Source organism: Podarcis cretensis (assembly GCF_951804945.1).
Source record: "Podarcis cretensis genome assembly, chromosome: 12".
Classification (NCBI taxonomy): domain Eukaryota; kingdom Metazoa; phylum Chordata; class Lepidosauria; order Squamata; family Lacertidae; genus Podarcis; species Podarcis cretensis.
The window spans coordinates 31,572,664-31,598,735 of NC_137181.1; the positions used below are offsets into that span (position 1 = coordinate 31,572,664).

The 26,072-nt window shown below is 42.8% G+C and overlaps 1 protein-coding gene across 4 annotated transcripts in view; it reads right to left on the reverse strand.

Annotated features, from left to right (window-relative positions):
* The window catches only part of THSD7A (thrombospondin type 1 domain containing 7A), a 220,362-nt gene that overhangs the window by 191,979 nt on the left and 2,311 nt on the right, over nucleotides 1–26,072 (reverse strand). For all 4 annotated transcript variants that reach the window (XM_079948229.1, XM_079948231.1, XM_079948228.1 and 1 more), the window contains exon 2: nucleotides 22,487–23,049. In XM_079948229.1, coding sequence (XP_079804355.1) covers nucleotides 22,487–22,646 — 160 coding nt within the window. In that variant the 5' untranslated portion in view covers nucleotides 22,647–23,049. The remainder of the gene's footprint in view (nucleotides 1–22,486; nucleotides 23,050–26,072) is intronic.

Below are 26,072 nucleotides of genomic sequence, written 5' to 3' on the forward strand. Positions count from 1 at the left end.
TTATTATTTTCTTGCAATGCATTCACATACACAAAGGTTCATGCTGATGCTTAATTTCTAACATGATACCTTTCAAGACTCACACCTGCTTGCCCCATTTCACAACCCTCTCCACCTAATCCCACATCAGTGAGTGATGGTCCCGTTATGCTACCCACAGCTGTGATGTGCTGAACAGAAGTAACAAGGGTTTGATGCACAACTCTCTCAAAGTGAATTAGATGGACAAGACAGAAATAGGAGTCACTTACTGACAATACATAAGCAAGCATATCCTGGGGGTGGGGGGTAGAGTCATATAGCAACAATAAAGGAGGAAAGTGAGATCCGAGCAATCTGGGAAAAGGTCCGTTAAAGAAATGGTGATAAAGAACTCAAAGAAAGACAAGGGCTGCTTCCAAGCCCATTTTGTGGATGGGATTCAACAGCATACTGGCAAATTTGGGGAGTGCAATTAAAATTGATTTGGCACTCTTGGGACTTTTTTTGCAGTATGGAAAATGGCAGGGAAATGCTCTGCAAATTTTGCTTTACACAATGCCAGGCAACACCCCCTGCCTCCAAATGAATCAGAATGAATGTTCGACAAACATCATATAACTTTCCTGCAAAGTTTGTGTAAGCCTATCAGGATGAATGCTCAATAAACAGGTCATCTGGGAGCAACCATAGAAGTAAGAGCCTTGACAAAGAAAGAAGAGAATGTTAAAGGGCTTCCATTTTTAAATCCCTAGTCAGACACAAAGCTTCTTGTATTATTTGAGAAGTGGGTTGTTGCTTTTAGTAAACTCTGCTTTATCTTTTATAAAATAAGGTCAAGGAAACCATCATATAGAATAATGAAATGACTAGAACAATAAAATGCAAACATTGCAACAAGATAGAAGCTAAATCCACAAAATATGCAGCGGCATGAGAAAAGCCAAAAAGTAAGAACTCTTTTAAAAACTTGGGCCAACACAGGGTTGTTGCTATTATTTAAATGGGGAGACATTGAATGTTCCCCGAGACCTCTGGTGGAAAATGTAATGAATAAATTTTACCAACAGAAGGGCAGAAAGAAGCATAATATCTCAGTACTGGTTATCCCTGGGTCAGTTGAAGTCCTGATGTATCATTTCTTCTTGGTGACATGCATTTGTTGTTGTTGTTGTTTAGTCGTTTAGTCGTGTCCGACTCTTCATGACCCCATGGACCAGAGCACGCCAGGCACTCCTGTCTTCCACTGCCTCCCGCAGTTTGGTCAAACTCATGCTGGTAGCTTCGAGAACACTGTCCAACCATCTCGTCCTCTGTCGTCCCCTTCTCCTTGTGCCCTCCATCTTTCCCAACATCAGGGTCTTTTCCAGGGAGTCTTCTCTTCTCATGAGGTGGCCAAAGCGTTGCCTGGCATTGTGTAAAGCAAACTTCACAGAGCATTTCCCTGCCATTTTCCATACTGCAAAAAAGTCCCAAGAGTGCCAAATCCATTTTAATTGCACTCCCCAAATTTGCCAGCATGCTGTTGAATCCCATCCACAAAATGGGCTTGGAAGCAGCCCTTGTCTTTCTTTGAGTTCTTTATCACCATTTCTTTAATGGACCTTTTCCCAGATCGCTTGGATCTCATGCAAAGTGACATGCATTATCTGATCCCAAAACTAGCATAACACTGAATAAACTTTCCCTGAGAGCTAAGCCTCCTTCTTTACCTGGAGCAGGGGTATCCGGTGTCCTCCAAATGTTTTTAGACTCCAACTTCCATCAACCCTAGCCCTGCATAGCCAACGATGAGGGACTGTAATCTGACATTTGTAGGGCCACTTATTCTCCAGCCTTGGTGTAAACGATTACTGTGTGGTGGTGGTGGCGGCAGAGAAGGGTTTTCTTTAACTATTGAGGATAGTGTGTCTTGCTTTTTAAATTCCTTGATCCGGGGGGGGGGGGGCGGGGGGGCACTGTTAAATTGATCAGAATGGTACCTGGACATCAACCCTTCCCAGTCACATGGAGTGGGGAGTTATTTTACTTGTTACAATCTTTGGCTGGTATACCAGCAGTCAGGTGCAGACTTCAGGTATTATTATTATTATTATTATTATTATTATTATTATTATTATTTCCCTGCCTTTTCTCCCTAACAAGAACTCAAGCCAGCTTACAGATAAAATAAGAACAGCTAAAAACATGGAGGGGGCAATTATTTAGCAACATTTAAACACTAATAGGCTTTAAGTTATAAAGATGCATGAAATATCCATTAAAAACATACAGATGATTACAATAAAAAAAAGCACGGCGCCAGACCTTTCATTCAAAAGCAGCCAGTTCCCAAAGGCCTGTTGGAATAAGAAAGTCTTCACCAGCTGGTGGAAGGACAATAAGGAGGGAGCCAGTCTAGCTTATCTAGGGAAGGAGTTCCGAAGTCTGGGAGCAGCCATGGAGAAGGGCATTGTTGTATCCTTTGATTGCCAGTTAATTAGGTATAGTTCAGAAATGCATTGTGGAATAAGGGATATGGTCTGTTCTCTGGGAGGGCACAGATTCTCCTGAGCAATGAATGTTGTAGAGCAAAAAAAAACAACCAACAACCTTAGATGCCTAAGAAGCTCTTTGGATTCCCAGCTAACTGCTCTATCTTGGTTGGCAGCGTAGTTCCAGGTCTGCTATTGTGGCTTTGCATTTTGAACTTCATTAACAGCCTTGGGAGCTGCAAAATGAAAAAGCTTTCAAGAGCTTCATAATAAATTGCTGCAAATATAGGGCAAAAACATATGTTCCTAATAATTATTTACCTCCTCCAATTATCTACCATATGCAAATTCCAGCCACCATATTTCCTCTAAGCTTTGCATTTAATTATCACAGCACTGTTTTTGAAACGCATGTCCTCAAGCAGAAATGCTGAAGCGAACAGGTATATATGTAATAAATAAAAATAATACTTTAATGGGTTTCATATGCAGTAACTGAAAAATAGGCCTGCTGGGACATAGTGAGTCAGTTAATGAATGTTTAATTACTCATACTGTAAATTTTCTCTACTATTATGTATACGGGGCCCATCCTACAGTATATGGAATTATGTCACACCTGTTTCTTGCTTCGCAATCATGATTGAAGTTTAGAGGCGCTCATTCATCCTAGTACAAAGGTACTGGAGAAAGGATCTCAGGTAAGTCTGACATTTCTGTTACAAGCATTGGGGAGGGAAGCATAGAAATTGCCTGTGGTACAGAGGAAGATCAAATGTTGATTTGTCAAGTGCATAACGTTGGAAGTTCATTCATTCCGGTTACGGTTCAGCTGCTTTAATCAGTTCAGCAAAGTCAGCTCAGTTGTTCCTTTGCACTTCCTAGCTTGAAGCCTGGATTGTGGTGTCATTGCACTGATGGGTGTCAGGCTATATACATTCGCTGAAAAAAATATTTTTTTGGCCAGTGGATGGTGTCAGCAGCCGCTAACTGCTGTATCAATTTGGCATTGTAGCTGGCGAGGCTGCACTCACTGGCTCGCCTCTTACCATAGCTCAGGGAAACCAAATGATGCATTCTTTGTTCCTGGACCAAATAGCCTGAGTGCGTAAGCAAATCTCCTTTATTTCTGATGTGGCAATCTATGCCAGAAGAGGAAAAGCTGGCTTGGTGAGAGAGGAAGCCACATAAAGTGGCTTTTTGTTGCTTCTCACTGGCTCTGTGTTTATAGCATAATGCGGTGAAGTCCAACCAGCCACTTAATACTACTACTACTACTATTTAACAATAATAAATGAGAGTCAGTATCACCCAGTGGTTAGAGTGTTGGACTCTAGGATATGGGAGGAAAGCAGTTTAAATCCCTACACAGCTAACAAGCTCACTAGGTAGACTTTGGGCCAGTCACATACTCTCAGGATTGTTGCATGGATAAAATGGGGAAGGGGGAGAACTGCGTATGCCAAGTTGAGCTCCTTGGGGAAAAACAAGTGTGGAATAAATGCAATAATAAATATACATAAACAAATTTATAGTCGCTTTGGAGTATAAAATCACTGAAGTGGTGTTACAGGATAGAAACAGAATAAAACTCAGAAACACAAAAAACAAGACCACTTTGGCAATTCCAACCCGTCATTGTACCAAATGTGTTTTGACTATACTGTATGTGATTTTGGCTTTAAGTGTGATCCCCAGAATGTAACCCCTGTATAAATTGCTGTCTTACTGGTGCAGCAGTGTCCAGAGTACAGCTCCATGGATTCACACCACCACACAAGCCACTATGTATAGAGCCACAGAGAAGAAGTCTAGGATTTTCCAGCAGAAATGACCTTAAAGTGAGAGAGACAGACAATCTCCTGCTGCTAACATGACACAATGAATGCACCTTCAAAAGGGGGTATACGCAACCAAATATGGAATTGAGGATTTATTTCCAGGATCTAAAAATCATCAATCAAGGTCCATCCCACACTGACAGGCACAAATTTCAATTAAACGTATTCACATTAACATGTTACGGAAATACAATTCAGTCTTTTGTTACACAACCGGGATAATGTTCAGACTTACTCTAAAAAAACCTCTGAAACCTCCTAAATTGTTAACATGGAAAGGCAACTGTTGAAGAATAACAATAGGACTAGGCATGCAAACTAGCCTGCACATCTGTGCGTTTATTATTTTTTATAATATATATATAACCTCTTCCTTCAACGAACAGCTCAGATGTAACCCTATAGAAGGAATCAGTAATAATTCTTCCTCTTATGCTCTTGCAATGACCTACAATGACTAGACCATGTCATTACAGAGGGGGCAGGTTTAGTCGTTATCTGAGGACTATTCCTGCCTCCGGGTCTGGTCCTGACCGGATGGATACTAGAATCAGCAAGGGATACCCACATGACCTGAAGGTGCTGCTGTGCAATGCCAGGTCAATGATTCATAAGACCACTGCCATCCATGACTTGATCATGGATGGAGGACTTGACCTGGCATGTGTAACAGAGACTTGGTTGGATGAAGCAGATGGGCCTGTCCTTGCCGCTGCTTGTCCACCAGGTTTCTCTTACGCACAGCAACCCAGGTCATGTGGGCGGGGAGGGGGGGTTGCAGTGATTTTTAGAAAGTCATTAGTTTGCACCAAGCGTCCTATTAGGAAGACCCAGTTTTCCGAGTGCATGTTCTGGAAGTTGGGCAATAGGGGCAGTACAGGATTCCTTTTGGTGTACCGACCTCCCCGCTGCACCAAGGATTCCCTGCCCGAGCTGCTTCAGGTCGTGGCGGATGTTCTCCTGGAGACACCCAGCTTGATTGTCCTAGGGGATTTTAACATCCATGCCGACACGACCTTACAAGGGGCCGCTCGGGACTTCGTGGAAAGCATGGCCTCCATGGGGCTGTCCCTGAATAAGTCTGGCCCAACCCATAGCCGCGGACATGCCTTGGACCTGGTGTTTACCTCTATGGATGTTGGTGATCTGACACTAACTAAAAGCAAAACGAAAGAAGTGCCATGGTCAGATCACTTCCTGGTGCAACTGGACTTCTCTGCGACCCATCCCCTCTGCAGGGAGGTGAGACCAATTCGGATGGTCCGCCCCCGCCACTTAATGGATCCCAAATGGTTTCCAGAGAGTGGTAGGGGATGCTTTATCCCATGTTGATGGCCTTTCAGCCGATTCCCTGGTGGCCCGCTGGAATGCGGAGTTAACCAGGGCTATTGATTGTTTGGCTCCGAAGCGCTCTCTCCGATTGCATGGAGCCCGGACAACCCCGTGGTTTTCCACGGATCTGAGGGCAATGAAACAATCGTTGAGACGGCTAGAGCGCCGGTGGCGGATAACTCATTCCGAATCTGACCGGACAGGTTAGAGCTCAACGTCGAGCCTACCAAGTGGCGATAGCGACGGCGAAGAAGAATTTCTTCACCGCCTCTATTGCATCTGCAGAAAACAGCAGCAGGAGACTTTTTCAGGTGGTTCACAATTTAGCGGAACCACCTGCAACATCGGGGCCCAGTACGGGCCACATGTTCTCCTGCAATGATTTTGCAAAGTTTTTTGCAGATAAAATCGCTCAGATTCGGGAAGAATTAGACTCCACCGTGGGAGCAGGACCGGGGCGGGAGAGTGCTAGAGTTCTGTCTGGTCAAGTTGAGCGGGATCAATTCCAATCTGTTACCTCCGAGGATGTGGACAGGCTGCTTGGACGAGTGAAACCAACCACCTGTCTCCTGGATCCTTGCCCATCCTGGCTTATAAAAGCTAGCCGGGAAGGACTGGGCGATGGGCTTCGTGGGGTGGTGAATGCTTCCCGCCGTGAGGGAGCCTTCCCAGACCCGCTGAAAGAGGCGGTTATTAAACCGCTTCTTAAAAAACCATCTTTAGATGCGGCCACGATGGCCAACTATCGTCCAGTCTCAAATCTTCCATTCTTGGGCAAGGTGATTGAGCGAGCGGTTGCCGAACAACTCCAGGCACGCCTGGAAGAAGCGGACCATTTGGATCCCTTCCAGTCGGGATTCAGGCCTCATCATGGGACTGAAACTGCCTTGGTAGCACTGGTTGATGATCTCCGGCGGGCTAGGGACAAAGGTGAGAGCTGTTTCCTAGTTCTGCTGGATCTCTCAGCGGCGTTTGATACCATCGACCATAACATCCTTCTGGACCGTCTTGAGGGGCTGGGAGCTGGGGGCACTGACATACAGTGGTTCCGCTCCTTCCTCCTGGGCCGTGTTCAGAAAGTGGTGGTGGGGGATGAGTGTTCAGACCCCTGGGCTCTCACTTGTGGGGTGCCTCAGGGTTCTGTCCTCTCCCCCATGCTTTTCAACATTTACATGCAGCCGCTGGGAGAGATCATCAGGAGGTTTGGGCTGGGTGTTCATCAGTATGCGGATGATACCCAGCTCTACCTCTCCTTTAAATCAGAACCAGTGAGGGCGGTGAAGGTCCTGTGTGAGTGTCTGGAGGCGGTTGGAGGATGGATGGCGGCTAACAGATTGAGGTTGAATCCTGACAAGACAGAAGTACTGTTTTTGGGGGACAGGAGGCGGGCAGGTGTGGAGGACTCCCTGGTCCTGAATGGGGTAACTGTGCCCCTGAAGGACCAGGTGCGCAGCCTGGGAGTCATTTTGGACTCACAGCTGTCCATGGAAGCACAGGTCAAATCTGTGTCCAGGGCAGCTGTTTACCAGCTCCATCTGGTACGTAGGCTGAGACCCTATCTGCCTGCGGACTGTCTCGCCAGAGTGGTGCATGCTCTGGTTATCTCCCGCTTGGATTACTGCAATGCACTCTACGTGGGGCTACCTTTGAAGGTGACTCGGAAACTACAACTGATCCAGAATGCGGCGGCTAGACTGGTGACTGGGAGCGGCCGCCGAGACCATATAACACCGGTCTTGAAAGACCTACATCGGCTCCCAGTATGTTTCCGAGCACAATTCGAAGTGTTGGTGCTGACCTTTAAAGCCCTAAACGGCCTTGGTCCAGTATACCTGAAGGAGCGTCTCCACCTTCATCATTCTGCCCGGACGCTGAGGTCCAGTGCCGAGGGCCTTCTGGCAGTTCCCTCATTACGAGAAGCAAAGCTACAGGGAACCAGGCAGAGGGCCTTCTCGGTAGTGGCCCCCGCACTGTGGAACGCCCTTCCAGCAGATGTCAAAGCGATAAACAACTACCTGACATTCAGAAGACATCTTAAGGCAGCCCTGTTCAGGGAAGTTTTTAACGTGTGATATTTTACTGTATTTTTGGTTTTTATGGAAGCCGCCCAGAGTGGCTGGGGAGGCCCAGCCAGATGGGCGGGGTATAAATAATAAATTATTATTATTATTATTATTATTATTATTATTATTATTATTACAAGCCATAATGTTATGGCTACAATAGCACATCAGTAGAAAAGGCACATGCTGATGATCATTACATATGCCATGCTCATCATCATCAAATATACTCCAAAAAAGCTTGTGATCTTACAATTTAAAGCTTTAATATGGAAAATGCACCCTGAGGGACTTTACATCCTACTGTATTTCATCATGATCTGAAGGACGCTCGAGAACTGGCATATTCTTGCATGGTGCAGAAATGCACAGATCTGAATATCTTCATAGCCTATATATGGTCATGTCTGACCTTATTCATCCCCTGCCAGTGTTGCTTTTATTCAGATGGTGGAAACTTAATCCACGTTCCAAATCTGTTGAGTTACGGAACAGCTTTTGTCACTTTTTTTACTTTTTAATTCTTGAAACTAACACTTCAAAACTGTGATTGAGAGATGCTGTAGACCAGATATGAGGAAGCCTGTGGTCCTTCCAGATGGTGTCTGACTGCAATTCCCATCATCCCCTAACCATTGTTCATGATGGCTGATGGAAGTTGGGAGTCAAGCAACAGCTAGAGGGCCATAGCTTCCCCCATTCCTGGTACAGACATTACATTCACTACAGGGAATAAATTCTGTGTGATAAATTTGCCACCTGTCAACCCCCTCAGTTGCGGCATCTATAGAGAACTTTATGTATGTACCAGGTCCTTCATATGCATAATTGCAGTGCACTACAAGACAGCCCCATCTCAAACAGTAGATAATATACCTGCATATGAATGGGAAATTCAGACACAGGGGTGTCAATCTCTGTAGAAAATGTAAAGCAAAAGCAGCTTTAAGAGAGGAGAATTTAACTTCCACCATGCCCAAAAGTGATGGAATCAAGAGAACTGTCACATAGGCACTTCTGCCAAGAGCACTAGGTGCTAATCGGACTAAGCTATATTAAAAGTAGACCTAATGAAATAAATATATCTAAGTTACTCATTACCAAGTCCATTGATTTCAATGGGTCTACTGTCACTCTCCCTGAACAGTGGTAGAATTGACCTGTTTGTGTTCCAGCAACAGCTACCCTTCAATCAAACAAATTTGAGTGGAATAAAATTCTCGTCCCACACCAGCCCACTTTCTCCATCCATTGAGTGACCAAGAATTTCTACCCAGCCAATCAGAAGTGAACATTTTCAATCCTCTAATACAGTACAGTATAAAAAGAACCCAACTTCCAGGTTAAGTGTTTTCTGCAACTAAGCAACTGCCCACCTGCCAGGCACCAAAAGATACTTAGTATGTCAAACTAAACCCTTCAAATAACCTTGCATATACCAGAAACTCTGATACATTATACATAAAACAAGTCCTGTCTCAGTAAACACATTTTAAACGCAGCCATAAACTCCATGAATCTCTCTAAACGCCTTTTAAAGCTGTCCGAGTTAGTGATCATCACTTCATATTGTGAAAGTAAATTCCAAAGTTTAACTACGCACTAAAGAATTGTTAATTTTATCTGTCCGTATTCGTCCAATATTCAGTTTCATTAAGTGACCCCAAGTTCTAGTAATATCACAAAGGGAGAGGAACTTCTACCTATTTCTCCACAACGTGTATAGTTTTATATAGTCTCGATCATGCCTGCCCTTACTGACCTTTGGCTAAACTAAAAAGTACCAAATGTTAGGGGAGTTGCTTATGGCTGCCCTTTCTTGAATCATCTCCAAACCTAAAACATCAATTTTTTAGGTGCAGATGCCAGAACTGTGTACAGTATTCCAAGTGCACCATAAATAATGTGAAACAACATTATGATATTAGCATTTTATTTTCAATACCTTCCCTAACGATACCCAACATGTAATTTGCCTTTTCACAGCTGCCACACACTAGGGCAATGTTTTCACTGAGCTATCTATCATGACCCAAATGTCTCTTTCCAGGTCATTGACCACCAGTCCAGCCCCCATTAGTGCATATATGAACTTAGGGTTTTTGTCCCAATGTGCGTCTCTTACACTGAACTACCTTAGCCTTTTTTATTGCCCATTTACCCAGTTAGGAGAGATCCTTCAGAACTGCTTGCAATCATGTTTTGGTCTTAAGCACCTTGAAAAACTTGATGTCATAAGCAAACATGGTCACCTCACTGCTCATTCCTATTTCCAGGTAGTTAATTAGCAAGTTAAAAAGTACTGGTTCCAATACTGATATTTTTGTGACCCCACTTCTTACAACCTAGCATTGTGAGGATTGTCTATTTATTCCTACTCTCTGCAGCTGCTTCACTACCCAGTTATTGATCCATAAGAGAACCTGTCCACTTTTCCCAGGACTGCTAAGCCAGGTACACAATGACTACTGCATCATCCTGATCCACATGCTTATACGCAATCTCAAAGAACTCCAAAAGTTTTGTTAGCCAATGTCCACATAAGCTATGCCAGCTATAAGTTGAACATTTCAGCTGAGGCTGTGCTAAGGTAGAATCCATGTGCAAATGGATTCTTAGCTATGGAAGGCAAAGCCCCATGCATAATTTTCAAAAATCGTTTGCTGGGTTGCACTCCTTCAGCTGTTGGAGTGAACCATCACTGTTAAACCTATCCAAGCTTAATGGGGTATGTGGTGCATAATTTAGCTATGGCTATCTCCACAAATTTAAAAGGAGGGGGAAAGATTGGTAGTGAGGCTGCCTTCCTTCTCATTTGTTAAAAATAATAATAATACCATCTTTGTTATACAGAAACACATATTTGTCATAGTTAAAATACAGCATTTGGAATGTGCATTCCGCTTGTAAGGTACATTATCTTGGTAATATTTCAGGAATGAATTAGCAAATTAAAAGGATAAAATCCAATTCATTATTGATTCAATCAATGAAGCAAGAAGCAGAGAGAAACATCACTTCCAGAAATAGCTGTTCTGGCTCCTTTTCTTACAGAGCAGATGAGTGTGAATGAAGACTTAACCATTCTAGTGTTGTTATTATTACCAGCATCATTACACCATCAAGTAGACATGTCCCTGCCCTAGAAATTTTAAACTAAATACTAGGGAGGCAACAGAAGAAAGGGAGGAAGTGTGGGAGCCAGCATGGGAGGAAATAACATCTGAATTCTTACTCAGCATCTCTTTAAAGGTATTTAGGTTTGTCAATGAGCCCTTGAGATCCCATGATCTCATAACTGTTCAAGGCGAATTCTTCTTCCATCTCTATAGTTCAACCTTCACCAGCCTGGTGCCTTCCAGGTATTTCAAACTACAACTCCCATCAGCCCCAGCCAACATAAGCTGGTTAGAACTGATGGGAGCTGTAGTCCAAAACTACACCAAGTTGACAAAGGCTGCCGCAGCTAAGCTTATAAGTGTCCAATTTGTAGCCATCAGTTCTTAAACCCACAGCCTAAATTACTCCACTATGATATATCTGTAGAATGTTAGCACATATGTATTTGGGGCTATGAGCAGACAAGGAGACTTCACACACTCTATTATTGGCTGTATTTATAACCTGTGAACACAACAGAATTAACCAGAAGGAGCTATTTATATTCATTTCTAATCGTTTCGTCCAGCATCCAAGACTAGTTCTCTGTCTCCCCCATTCCCAAGTACCCAATTGCCCTCTCAAAGTATGCCTGGATGTCATTGCTCTTGGAGCTTTCCTTCCATAATTATACCAGCAGCTCACAAGCAGCCATCAGACCCATTACTGACAGCTCATCCCAGTTTACAGTGTCAGCTGACTAACAAAAACTAATGAAGCAAAAGGTGAGGAGGAGAAAGGGGAAGGGGAAGAAGGAGGCAGGATTCTGCTCCTGGCAGGGAGCGCCTCTGGCTTAATCAGCTGCGCATGAATGCAGGAGTGCATTGTTATGAAATGACAGCTGTGAGCAAGAGAAAACATCGACACATCCAGACAATTTTCTATTCTGCACTGAAATTGGTGATAACTATGTAGTGCATCTTCCTTCCTTGGAAGCCAACGATTTTCACATTTAGAGCACTCAACAGCGTACAAGAAAAACAAACAGATGGGGGTGTTTCTGGTCTGTATGCTCTACAGAATTGTTTTATCTTTACTTACTTCACACTTAGACAGTGCATGTTTTTGTCTATCCCACTTAACCTTAAATAGGTGCTAGGCATATCACATAAGAGTATAAGAAACTGATTAACTACAAAATGCAAGTCTTCCATGAGCTTGTTGTGCCTAGCCAAAAGAGGAGGTTATTATCTCTGTACTCCAAACACTAGCAAGTTCTCTTCCTGCCAAACCAGAGTGCCACAACAAACAGTTCAGGAATTTAAGGCAATATTTAAGGCAAGCATAATGGAATCAAAATAACGGGCTCACATCTACTACTGCTGCCAATGAGGACAACAGACCACTGGATGATCAGAAACAAGCTCTGGGTTTACACACTCCCTCCCTTACCCTGGCTTCACTTTCAGTTTTGTGCTAACCACTGTTTATCCAAATTGGCAAACTATGTTTTGCCTTTGCCCTCCAAACCAGAACTGGAAACCCATTTCAAAACTTTAACTTCCAGTTCTGGTTTGTAATAAGTCTGTGATAAACAGGAAACTGACAATAAAACTACAAGAGGACTTAGTAGGCAAGAAAGAGTGTTGGGGATGGCTGACACTATGCAATTTTAGTCTGTGTCATTTACATGCTTCTCCCATAATTCTGTCCCATGTCCACATTCAGCTGCAATTTTTTTAAAAAAACAACAACACAAAATCCTCTCAAAATACATATTTAAACACATACTTTAATACAGGTTAATATGCTCCCAAAATACATATTTAAACACCTTTTTTATACATTTCAGCTGTCAGGCGAGGCATTTCAACATTTGGACAACTGTGAAATCTGGTGGATGGCACATTACTTCCCATCTGCGCATTACTGTGAAAAGTTCAAATCAGTGATTTCACTGAGGAATTTCCAAAGGGATCAAGTCCCTCAAGAGACCACAGCTCATTTCCAGTTCTCCAAAACATGGTTTGGAGCATATTATGCAAGCCACTGATACAAGGATCTACCACTACATTGGTTGAAGTTGTTCAGAAGATCCATTTCCATCTAGTCTATTTCTTAAACACTTTACTGGTAATGATCATTTTTGTATATATATAAAAAGCTCCCAAGTAATAAATTAAAATCAATGCCAATGGATTAAAAGGGCAGGTTTAGGTTTCATAAAGCAGTATTTTAAATGATGATGTTCCCTCATGGGACTCCCCCTATAGCAGAGAAAGGCATTTCATCCACTTATTGTGGACTGCAGCTAGGTAATGGATAAATACATTTCTGGTCTGTATCTCTTTTGTATCTCTTAATTCTGACATTAATCTGTGACTTTTTAAATAACATTTTTTACAAATATGCATGCAAATTAATCTTCGAATATGTGTTTTTAATGTGATTTCTCTCCAAGTGCACATTTCTAAATGCATTTTATACTGAAACAGGCTTTTCAAAAGCATTTTGTTGGGAGTTCTCTGCATCCAGGAGAGCTGAATCAGGCCAGCACGTATCACAATTTACAACATACACAATTCTCAAGCATCAGTCCCTACATTTTACTAGGTCCACTAGTAAGGGATTACCCAGGTGTTGGAGAAAGGTACTCCCTCAGAAGCTGCCATTTCACCAACTGATTACCTCTCAAGCCTGATGCTGCAGCTTCAGAAGTAACATGCATACCCTTCTCACCAAATATTCCTTGATTGCCTGTGGTAACCTGGCAACAGAGATGTTGCCACTTTCCCTAAGAATAAACTGTGTTTAGCCAGAGTTCATCTGCAACATAACCACACCAAATAGCAAAAGCTTTACGAAAGGTCATCTGCATGGAAATTCAACTCAATCTACAGACACAGGGGACAAATGTAACAAAAGCTACAAAGAGCAACAAGGAGGGGATACTTTACAATCCAGATTATCAAACTAACTTAACCAGTGGTGGCCAAACTTGACCCTCCATCTGTTTTGGGACTACAGTTCCCACCATCCCTGACCACTGGTCCTGTTAGCTAGGGATGATGAGAGTTGTAGTCCAAAAACAGCTGAAGGGCCACGTTTGGCCACTACTGAACTAAACCAAAAGTGGGGAACCTGTGGTTCTCAATCCATTGTTTGGCTCCAGCTCCCATCAGTCCCAGCCAGCATGGTTAGAGGTGATCACAGTTGTAGTCCAACAACATCTGGCCACATGTTCCCCATCTATTGACAGATGATTTTTTAAAATCTATTTATTCATTTTGATCTAACTTTCATACTATTATCAGTTGAAAGCTAATACACAAGCTACTTAAACCAAAGCAGTACAGTCGTACCTTGGTTGTTGAACGGAATCCGTTCCGGAAGTCCATTCAACTTCAGAAAACATTCAATAACCAAGGCGCGGCTTTTGATTGGCTGCAGGAAGCTGTAGGAAGTTCCTGCATGCAATCGGAAGCCACAGAAGCTGTGTCGGGCATTCGGCTTCCAAAGAACGTTTGCAAACAGGAACACTCAATTCCAGGTTTACGGCATTTGGGAGCCAAAACGTTCAAGTTCGGGATCCAAGGTAGGACTGTACTGGTTTTTCTTTGTGGAAAGTAAGAAGATGGAAACTTCTGGATTAGAGATATAGTCTGACTTGGGTTTGAGTTTCCTACAACAACATCATCATCATCACCCCATGTTACAAATCCTCAAAGACCAGCACATCCACTGCCATTCCTGCAGATGTAAAGAAGTAGTAGAGCTGTGTGTCATCAGCAAATTGCTGAGAATGTACAACAAGACTCCAGATGACCAGTCAGTGGTTTCCTGTAGATGCTAAATAGCATGGGGGATGAGGTAAGAACCCTGAGAAATGCCACATTTGAAGACTCCACAAGGCTGTGTAGCACACCCCAAGCATCACCCTCTGGAAATATTCATCCAGTTAGGACTGGAACCACCTCAAAGTAGTGCTGCCCACCCCCAACTCAGACAGCCGCTTCAGAAGGATACCACAGCTGATGGCATTGAAAGCTGCTGCGACGTCAAGGAGAGTTAACAGAGACATGTTTTCCCTGTCTCTTTCTTGACAGAGGGGATGCTCTCACAAGATCTCCTGCAAAATCTCACAGGGCCACGCCCAGGCTTCCAGAGCCAGTGTGCCAAGAGTGCCTTGCCCAATAAGCAAGGCAGAGAGCTTTAAAGCTCTTATTGTGTTGGGAAAACCTTGCATGCATTTAATTTGCACAATTTCAACTGGCCATCCTTCAACCATGCCAGATTGAAATCACACAAGCAAAATATACGTAAGAGGCAATTGGTACTGTACTACTTGATGCAACTGTACTAATACTAGCTGCCAACAATAAGTGGCCAGTAAGATGATGCTTGGGTTTTTAAAATGTTAGGTTTGCCATGTACAGAAAAACAATGTTTTCTGCATAAAATGCTACAGCCACCCCTGCAGTAAAAGGCAGTAGCTATTTGGCAACAGGGACTATTCTGCAATACAGCATCTTGTTCTGTTTATAAATGGCAGCTTTAGATTTTGTAAACTAATCACATAGATACTGGCCAGTTTCCCAGTGTCAACAATAATTTCCATTCCAGAAATGCTAAGCCATTTTGAAACATTAGTTTTCAATGCTATTTTATTTTACATGAATGCATCCAGTTCTTCAGGCACCCCTGATTTCCCCATATGGTTAACACCTAATTCTGCTATTTGGCTGCTAAGGCCCAACACCATTTAGCTGCTGTGCTATGGAAATATCACTGCAATGATACCATTCATGAGGGATAATGAAGGGGCAACTATTTTGATTTGTCATTTCACTGTAACAATGACATCCAGGGACACGCCTAGACGAAGAACGAAATTGCATCCATTAAAAACATTTCTTGAGCATCATGAAAGGATAATATATACCCCCAGTGCAAGAAAAGGCAAGCAGCATAGTCAATAAAGCTGCCATTTAGTCCAATTTAACATTGATGTTCGTTTCTAATAACAGTGCAAATGACCAACAGCAACCAAACTGGGAACTCCAAAAATGAACTGGAAGAATAAACAAAAAGCAACGAGGTAGACAAATAAAGATAGTCAATGGTCCTACATGTTCTAGACCCCTGAGCGACATGACCTTCTCTGCCTTTCCTATAGAGTTTGCATCCAGACATCCTCTCCCCATGTCCATGCACATACAGCTGTTTGTTTATCGCTTCCCTGGGATACAATCCTACACCTTTGTATGTGAACATTGCAACCACCATCCCAACCCATCAGCAACTTCCTTTCTGCCAGCATCCTAAGCAGCTGAGAATGACCCACATGGTTTTGTTACTCTCGCACACCCCACAGTGACACAGCATGATGGAGTTGTTCCTACACCACTGCGTGCATGCAGAGGACCTCAGCAAGCTGCAATGTCAGGTATTTGTCTAAAGATGTAACACAGAGGGCAACATAATATGGCCGACCAGCACAACAGTTTCTGCTGTCATGTGCCCTGTGGATAGGTCTTGGCAAGGTCGGTCAGAGGTAGAGGTGGAATGGGACAAAGGTGCAACATTGGATCTTGGGCAGGGTTTCTGCAGTCTGGGAGGTTCTAACCTAGGCACTGGGGAGAAGACAAGTGGGTTGTCAGGAGAGATGGCAAATGGCCCAGCTGCCAAAGTAGAGCAGCCTGACTTGACTCCAGTGGCACCCCGTCAGTGAAAAGTCCCACATTCCCAAGGGAGGCGCCTAAGACTAGACTGGACAGTGAGCCAGCCACACTGACTCCAGCTCCATCATCAAGGACACTGCAGTGACAGCACAAACAGACACAACCTACACATAGGAATGGCCACTTGCTTCCTTGCTCCCATGGCTCAGGAAGAAAACTGCAAATGACTGTGCCAACCCCACTCTTCAAACGGAGAGATCAGGGGGCATGTCAAGTGCTGGGACAAGGCCTTAGCTTATGCCTAACCATGCATCCTAGGGCTCTGCTGTGACTTCTTAACTGTGTAACCTGATTTGTGCTTGAGCACTGTACTGAATTCTGGAATAAAGCCATTAATAAAAATCTAGCTGAGAGTCCACCTACCAAGTCTGCAAGTGGCAGTCATGGCATCTGCTTTCAGGAAACTCACAACCAAACCCTGTTCCCCCCTCTCAAAAAAAAAAAAAAAAAAAAACATGTTTCCAGTGCCACACACACAATTCAGTTGTTCTTTGTTCTGGCTGCCCTCTGTTCCTGCAGCCAAACCCTCTCCTTCACTTATTTACACCCAAAGCCCCCAGCTTGCCTGACATCCTCCCTAGCTTCCTTTCTTTGTTGCTTAGGGAACAGCTGATACAAATGCTAGTTCTGTAATTACCAACAATCCCAAGGGACTTGTTTCTACAAATTTTATTGCAATTCAATTTTGGAATTCAGACTCCTGGCATCTGGTTCCTTGCTTATTGCACCCAGAATCATACATATAGTCCAGAACACCCCTCAGAGCTTGAAGAAATTATGTGAGTTTATGTCTGCAATCTTTTAACGTTTGTTCTCAAGATCTCCCTAATTGTATTCGGTCACTGGCTCCAAACAGATTTTTCAGGTAAATCCAATACTGGGTGAATCGATGCCGATAGCCTACTTCTAGGATTACGGATGACCTCAGAACACCATTTAACCCGACCTGAAGATTCCATTTGCAAGTGGAGAAGGAAATACCCAACTCTGCTATATCTTTGCAATATCTGAAGGGTCTAAACATGCATATCCTGCCAACCTCCCACATAGAAGGGGTAAAATATAAAAGGCTCTGAAATTATGAGAACATAAGAAGAGCCTGCTGGATCAGGCCAATGGCCCACCTAATCCAGCATCCTGCTCAACCAGATGCCTGTGGGAAACCCGCAAACAGAGCCCAAACACAAGAGCCCTCTCAGCCTCCTGCAGTTTCCAGCAAGTGATATTCAGAAGCATCACTGCCTCCAACCATCATGGCTAATAGCCAATGATAGCATTATCCTCCATGAATTTGTCTAGGCCTCTTTTAAAGCCATTTAAGTGGGTGACCATCATTGCCTCCCACGGGAGCGACTGCCATAGTTTATACACTGAATTGGTTTTCTATGTCCCGAATCTTCCAATAATCACTGTTGTTAGATGCCCATGAGTTCTAGTGCTATGAAAGAAAGAGAGAAAAACTTTTATCTATCTGCTTTCTCCATGCCATGCTTAATTCTATAAACTTCTATCATGTCCTCCTTGACTTGCCTTTTCTTTAAACTATAAGATTGTATGCACTGCAAGCTTTCCTCACTCCCCAAAGCTCAATGGGCTCAACCTCAAATAACTTAATTTGGTCTCATTGTGGTTTAAGCCCAAATTAAACTTCTTTATGTTTGGGTGCATTGTGAGTTAAAGCCACCTGAACAGAGACCTCCCCACCTTGAGCCTCCCCGCTATTCACTTCTCCCAGGATGCCCCGTATAGCAGCACAGAAGGTCTAGTGGAGTCCCAGTTTCCTCTCAGAGCCCCCCACTTCAAAACTGGAGAGGAAACAAAAGGCAGTGACAACCACCTTGAAAGCTAGCACTGGACCAACTCTGCGAGGAACCTGAGCTTCAAAGATGGGTTTGTGGTTTACTCAAAAGCAGGCTTAGGATGTCTGAACTAAGGAAGCTTAGTTCCACCTGGCTAGCCACCGTATATTAGATCAGCAGTCTGTCCCAAAGGATACTAGTGAGCCATCAACTTCATGTTTTTACAGCTCTGAACCAGGCCCTTTCTCCACCACTGACTCCAAAAAGTAACAGTTTGAAAGTCTCTTATCCCACAAGGTGAGCTATCAGTTTCTCAACAACTTCACCAGCTTTCACTGGCTATTAATTCATGAAATGCACATTTGGATTTGGATACAAATCAAAGCAAAAACGTCCATGCCTATTTCAGCATTTCTTTTTGGCCACACAAACCATTCCCTTGCTGGTAGATTAAATCAGTGAAACTCCCAGTGTGTAGAAGGTTTCTTCTACATTCTTTTGAGTTGCTGAGTCATGGCCTTTGTTTAGGGCACTCAAAATGTTTTTCCCTCCTCCAGTGCACCCCTTCTCAATACTACAAAGATTAACATTTTTATTAGAAAGTAAAAGTGGCCCAGACACATAGAGCAGTGACTCTTGACATGTAAAAGTATGGGTAAATTTGCTATGGCTGCATAACAACATGTATTTAATGCTTCTTTCCTGCTCTTTATAACAAAACATTCTATATTATATACTAGCTTGCATAAGCTGTAATTTTATATATTTTCCACGTTGGTATAATGACTTTTTAAAAACACCCAAATATTAATGTAGACATTCATGGCAGTTGAATTATTGCTCTAGCAACTTTTGGGTATAGAAGGGAACAATATATCCCATGGGGGTATTAATACAGAAGACCAATATATTGGGGGGGGGGGGGAGTCAACCAAGGCATCTGACCTTTGCCCTACACCAGAAAATGTCCTTCACCCAATGAGGAACATGAATAGCCATCTTACATCTCCCAGAATATACAACATTATCAAGCATACAGAGTATTTTTTTATTATTATTACATTTATTCAAAAATGAAAGTGTACATACAATCAACAAATCATTCTTTATAAGAACATAAAATAAAAATAAAATAAAAATTTCACCATTGTGACTTCCCTCGACCTCAAGTTGACATCTTTTAGTAAGAATACAGAGTGTTTTAACTCCTTTCCTATGTCCCTCGCTGATACTTTTTGCAGAGGATTGTATTTTGGGCAAAATTTGTACAGTGTTTTGGAAGTCTGCTAGCAATGTCAGCCATATACTGTGGAGGGTGTGTGATGCACAAGGACCAACCAACCTCAGAAATCTCCATGATAATTTTCTCATGTGCAGCAGTTCTACAATAACTCCCTTTAGTTTTAGGTTTTTTTTTTGCTTCTGGCAGGAACACACTGTGCCAACTGTCCATTAATATTACATATAAAGATGCATCTATCATCTATAAATGCATTGTGATTTTTGTGAAGATATGTGCTTCCTAGAGCCACAGAGTTGGAAGGCACCCTAAGCCTCTTCTAATCCAACCTCCTCCTGCCCACAGCCATCCCTGCATGGGCTCAAACCACCAAACTTCTGGTTAGCAGCCAGACGCACTGACCCATTTCACCACCGGAGCTGCCCTACACTTCTTCTCTGTATAATTATGCTTTATCTCTGATCAGATGGCATGCCATTGGATGCTGATCTGTGATCAAAGTAAATCAGGAGAAGAGGGGTCCAGAACATATTTCACACAAGGGCCCACAACCAAGTATGGCCATCCCTGCGCCTGGTCGCACGGATGTATTTTATAGAAGTGTGCTTGGCTGACTGGCTAAAGGATGGTTGCTGAGTTCTGAAGCACACGTGGCTCTCAAATGTTGAAAAGCACCTGCACCACAAAGGATAGTTTCTCAGCAAGGATTATCGCCTGGAGGTCATGCAACTGGAGGAGTCACGGAACACCTCTGGAAATTGCATAAAAGCATTATATGTCCTTGTTACAAAATTAGCTGAAAGGGGCAAATGAGTAAAGTGTGAGCACACAGTTCAGCACGGGTTATGGATAGCTATCAGCCAGGGCAGAATTTATTTTCCTCCAGAAAACAAGCTCTAGATGTCAACTTCGGAGCTTCCTTTCCACCTGCCCCAACAGTTCAATGCAGAAGATAATACAGACTGAGTTATTTAGAAACCAGAAAAAGTGTAAAAGAGAAGGTATATGGAGGACCACTATTTGGGGTGGGGGGTGGGGGTGGGGAGACAAGCGTATATGACATGTAAATCAAAAAGTGGCACAGAACAAACATAATTTATAGCCATGTTCTGAATGCTAATCCTTTTCTAGCCCAAAATTATTCCCTGCTGTGTAAATGAGGCAGCATTATAATATTGATACATATACAGAATACAAATTGCATTGGGCTGCCCTCTGCACCTACGAAGTCTCATCACTGAGATTTAAAATATAATTATTGCCTTCATTCTATATATAGGCATAGATCTTTAGCATTAAGTACCAGCCATTAAATTAAAGGAGTTATACAGTAAATTGTAGGGTGGATCAGTTATTTTCTATAGACTGCTGCATTTTATCGGCTGCATTTTCTATAGAATGCTTCTGAATTAGTTTTGGCAAAGAATCACTACTCTGTTAAAACACACATGTTTATTAAGCAAGTAACCACAGAGCTGCATGCCTAGGGCTATGGCTTAAAAAATAATAATATTACACTGACCCATAGCTTTAATTGGGTGACACACAGTCTCCTAAATTTCCCAACAGTTCAATTAAAGGAAATAGCACAGGGTTACCATTAGGTTTGTACCGTTGTCATTGTCATTGATCTTTCAGAATCAGGGCAGAGAAGTGGAGGTGGAGGGCTTTCCTCCCCTTTCAAATGTCTCCTTCTAGTATTATGGGAAAAGCCTGCCTTCTAGTTGAATTGAATTCCCCTTTAATCTCATCCTTGAGCTGGTGGATAGATGCAGTTTTTAAAAATGCAGGATATCGGTGTAATTGTAAATTGATCTGTCTCTTTGGAAAACAGCCAAGAGTGTTCAACCAGCAAAAAGACCCAATCCCTGAAACTCTCCCTCACCCCCTCCCTAACTGCATAAGCCTATATACATGGTCTACTCAGAAGTAAGTCCCATTGAGTTCAATGGAGCTTACTCCCAGGTAAGGAGGAATAGGATTCCAACCACAGTAAGACTTTTGGGTTGCTAAATCTTCTGAAATAACAATACCTGATGATGTATTCCTCACACTACTAGTAGTTCCTCACATTACTAGAGAGCTGACTGCGAGTCAGAAGGTGTTTTAAATTTTAAGATCTGCTCTCAGAAAGCTTGGGAGTGTCTTTGAAGCAAGAAGTAGGTTATAGGACTGTTTTAAGAAACACAGCAATGCCAGTAACCTACCACTAAAGGGCTAGAGCTCAATGCAGCAGATTCACCTATAAAAACATTTATTTCTGTTGGAAAGTTGATAAAGAGACACAGTCATGACTGCAGAGTCTTTGAAATCAGACACATTATTCCTTAGTGCCACACTCAAGGAAATTCATCTGTCTATGGTGATGTTGAACCTATGTAGCCTATTTGCCATGGGCTCTTTGGTGATGAGATCTGGCAAGCCACGGGTTATTTCACCTAATCCATCATTAGCGTTCACGTGCCCTTTATGACATACAACAAACCTGGATTTAACAATCCTGCTCCTCCCGTGTGATGAATCTAAACGCATTTCACAATAGGGTAGACAGAAAGGCATGCAGGTTCTCTCACCTTTTCTTTGTGCATTATTTTTTTTTTCAACATTCTTGGGGCACTATGGGGAACCGCCGTTACTATTATTGTCATCGTTTTTTGCTCTCCCTTCCTAATCACTTAACGTACACTCTGTTAGCACAGGGCACAGAGCGATTAGAAAACAACAGTGAGGTTAAATCACCATGGTACAGCCTGGACAGCCATCTGTTATTAAATGTGTGCAAACTGATACTCTCCAAATAAAACAATCCGGGGTGGGAGTGGGGGGGGGGGAGAACACATTCGACAAGAGCATCGATAACCACCGGTGCAACATTCAGCCAAAGGCAATGCAGCAATATATCCCTCTCCTCCACTTACCAGTCTTCCACAAATACACGGATGAAGTTTCAAATTCACTTTGCGCCTTAGCTCCCCGGATTCCAAACAGGAGAAGCACGAGAACTCCAATGCACTTGCTTGAAAGAGATGAAGCCCCTGGACCACCGATTAAAGCTGCGCTCTTCTCTCTCAGCCCCATGCCTTCCAGAAGCCTGCTTCAGTGTCAAAATCTGCCGCACAATGGGTAACCCTTGCGTGAGTAATTTCTTCCCCCCCTTTCAGAATGTCTTCACAGGGAGGGCAGAAGGGAAATGGCTTTCCAGCTATTCTGCATGCCAGTTGAAAAGGGGGGGGGGGCTGTTTAACACCAAGGAACAATAGAGCTCTTGCTTGCTGCTGCTGCTGCTGCTGCTGCTGTTTCGGCTGCTGCTGCTACGATGGCAGCGGCTGCTGCTGGTACTGTGGATGTTACTTCACTCTTCCCCATTCAGTGGGTAGTAGCAGTTTCCATCAGCTGAGAGAGAGACAGCTGTCCACAGGGGGCTCCAGCTGACTGAGCAGGTTATCTTGGTCTGGGAGGCAGCAGCAGTCATTTACACCAGCTGGAGGGAGAGGGGAGAGAGAAAGAGAGTGAAACAGTGGAGGGGAGGGGAGAGAAGATCAAGGGAGGGAGGGAGAAGGCAAGAGGGGGAAGGAACACAAATAGCAAATAACCAAATGCTGTAATCACATGCATGCAACCAACTGCAAGATACTGTTGTTTCTTTTTGCACGTCTATTGGAAGAATATCTATATTCAAGACTATCCAATAAAAATATTATCATTAAACAAAAAAACATTCCGGAGCATGTTTGAGACAAGCAGGTAGCAACTGTTCAGCACCAATTATTTTCCTGCTCCTTTAAAGCAAGTTGCCAGCATGCAATTCCCACTTAGTAGAAGAGCTGACAGGATGGATGATGTTGTTGAAGAGAATCATGACTTTGAGAACAGCAAATGTGGTGAATTAAGCATACTTATCGACAATCAGGATGCTGATGCACAAATTGAATACACAGTAAAGACTGGTGGGGATACTTAGACATGCAACTGATTAAATTGTCCCTTAATATTCATGTAAGAAGGGTCATACAGCTGCAATATTATACTGTCCGGTGGTGTTTTTCTGTCTCAAGTTACATACCCATTCCACTTATATCTGGGTGCAAGGAAGGAATTAAAGGAATAAAGCATCTTATTAAAAATCAGAATGAATTTCATTAATCCTTTAACTGTGCATCTAAGAAAAGCAGCCATTCTAAAATTTTCTTTTATCAAAATGTTTTTATGACAGTAATTTCTTTTTATGAAAAGTAATTCTGAGTTGCAATTACCTCAGTGTGTTTTTAAGCATGAATGTGTTAGTAGGCTGTACCATGCGGGGGGCGGGGGGGAGGAATAGGACAAAAAGTGTCTTAACACTTTGCTTGCTGTAAAGTCATACTCAGAGTAGGCCTATGCACTTAAGTGAATCATGATGACTAACATAAATGCATTGATTTCAGTAGGTCTACTCCTGTGTTTGACTTGATCGGGTACCGAGAGCGCATTGTTTTAAATTCACCCCAATGAGCTAGAACAAAAGACAATACTGTCTTATGTTCCTGCATACATCCAGAAATGCAAAGGCCTAGAAGTAGTGTTCTGAGAAGAGGTATTGTAAAGACTAAAACCAAAAAGCATTCTAGCAGCAGAGCAACCAGGGAGTTTTAAATGATGACGCTACTGCAGTTGAAAGAGAAAGCCTTAACCAAGCCTCTCTGGGGAACTCTGTCATTTGCCAGAATCCTTCCCATGCTCAGCCTCTTCCACAGGCACTGGGTTTGAAAAGCAGCCTTGATCAAATAATTCCCAGGTCCTCATCCATTTAAATATTCTGACATCAGAGCAAATTAGCAATGTTGAAGGTTGCAAATTTGTCTTTGTTTACTTTCCACTCTGTTTCGTCTCTAAGAGGGAATTAAAGGCTCAGGAAGCCCTGGCGCTGTGTGAGGCTGTGATTAAGAGAGATAAGCAAGTGTGGATTACCGTTCCTCAGCTGTTGAAAAAGCGGCAACAATCAGGAGATTATGGGTTGATAAGGGATACATAGAAAGCTGTGAGCCTAACAAATTTATAGCATCCATTTCTGACAGAGGGCTAGGGCTCACAGCACCAGGTAAGGTATATAGTCAAAAAATGGGACACGCTTGGTAGTCTCACTTATATGTCTCGTGTTCATTTCACAGCCAAGAAGCTAAGCACCCACCATCATCAACAAAGCATTTATAATCCAGTAACTAGTTACAAAACCTCTGTGGGTGCATTTATGTGTGCCTGCATATCAACATTTGTACCTAAATTAATAAAACCTGCAAAGTTTTAAAAGGGGTGTCTTTTCCTTTGTAAAACTGCCATTTGACTTCACAAATCAAATTCGGCTGCAGCCCAGTTTCTTTGATAAATACGTGAATACCTGAACTCACGAATACGTGAAGCTGAGGCTTGTGGCAGCTATGAATTGTGCTTTTCTCTACTTTGAATCAGAGCTTTTGAATGTAAGAGGAAAAATGTATCTCAGCAGGGAACGCTGAAGTAGGAACAAGTTACTAGGGTTCACAAGGTTGCATGAGATGAGGAGTGACGAGGCAGAATTAAAATAAAATTTGGTTATTTGAAGCAATGCACGGATTGACACCTCTGTTAGTAACCTCTGTTATTAACATACTTTTCATGGCATTAATCCAAAGCATTTTCAGGCCATGGGCTCTGCATCTCCTAGTGGGTTCTGCATCTCTTACTTTAAAAAGTAGCTATTCGTACAACAAGCCAATTGCAAAAGCTGAGTCACCTTCAGAAAAACTTCCATATCAGGGTAGAGAATCTATGGCCTTTGAAATGTTACTGGACTCCAACTCCCATCAGCCCCAAACAGGAAGCTCAATGATCAAAGAGGGTGGCAGTTGTAATCTAGCAACATCTGGGTAGGGCCACACGTTCCTGAATGTGTCTAATTGGCTGTTTAGATCACAGCCTATTTAGTCATTTCAGAGGGGGGAAATCTGTCTGTATTATAAAAATTGAATTCATATGCACAGCTCTATCATTCAAACTTCCCCCAACCTGGTGCCTTGCAGATGTTTTGGACTACAACTCTCATCAAACTCAGTAAATACGGTCAATGATCAGGGATGGTGGGAGCTATCATCCAAAAACATCTGGAGGGCACCAGGTTGGAGAAAGCTATTCTGTATTTTTCAAAAAATGAAAAGGAGAAACCATGACAAGGATTATGGACAACAACAACAGCTAAGAGTTCTTTCCAGAGCAACTTATTTACCCATCCTCATCTTTGATTAATCTTTTAATATATATCTGGATTTGCACATGGAACACATGGCATACTTCCCAAACTTGAAAGATGACACCAACATAGCTGCTTGGCTAGCCAGACAGATCTGATGCAAGGGAAGAGGCTGGAAAAAAATCCCTTTACAAAGGCCACACAATGCCCATGACATTCACTGAAACAACAGAAGTAATTAGACACCCAACACTTAAATACAGCCGCTGGTTATGTAGCTGCTAATGTCACAAACCATTCTT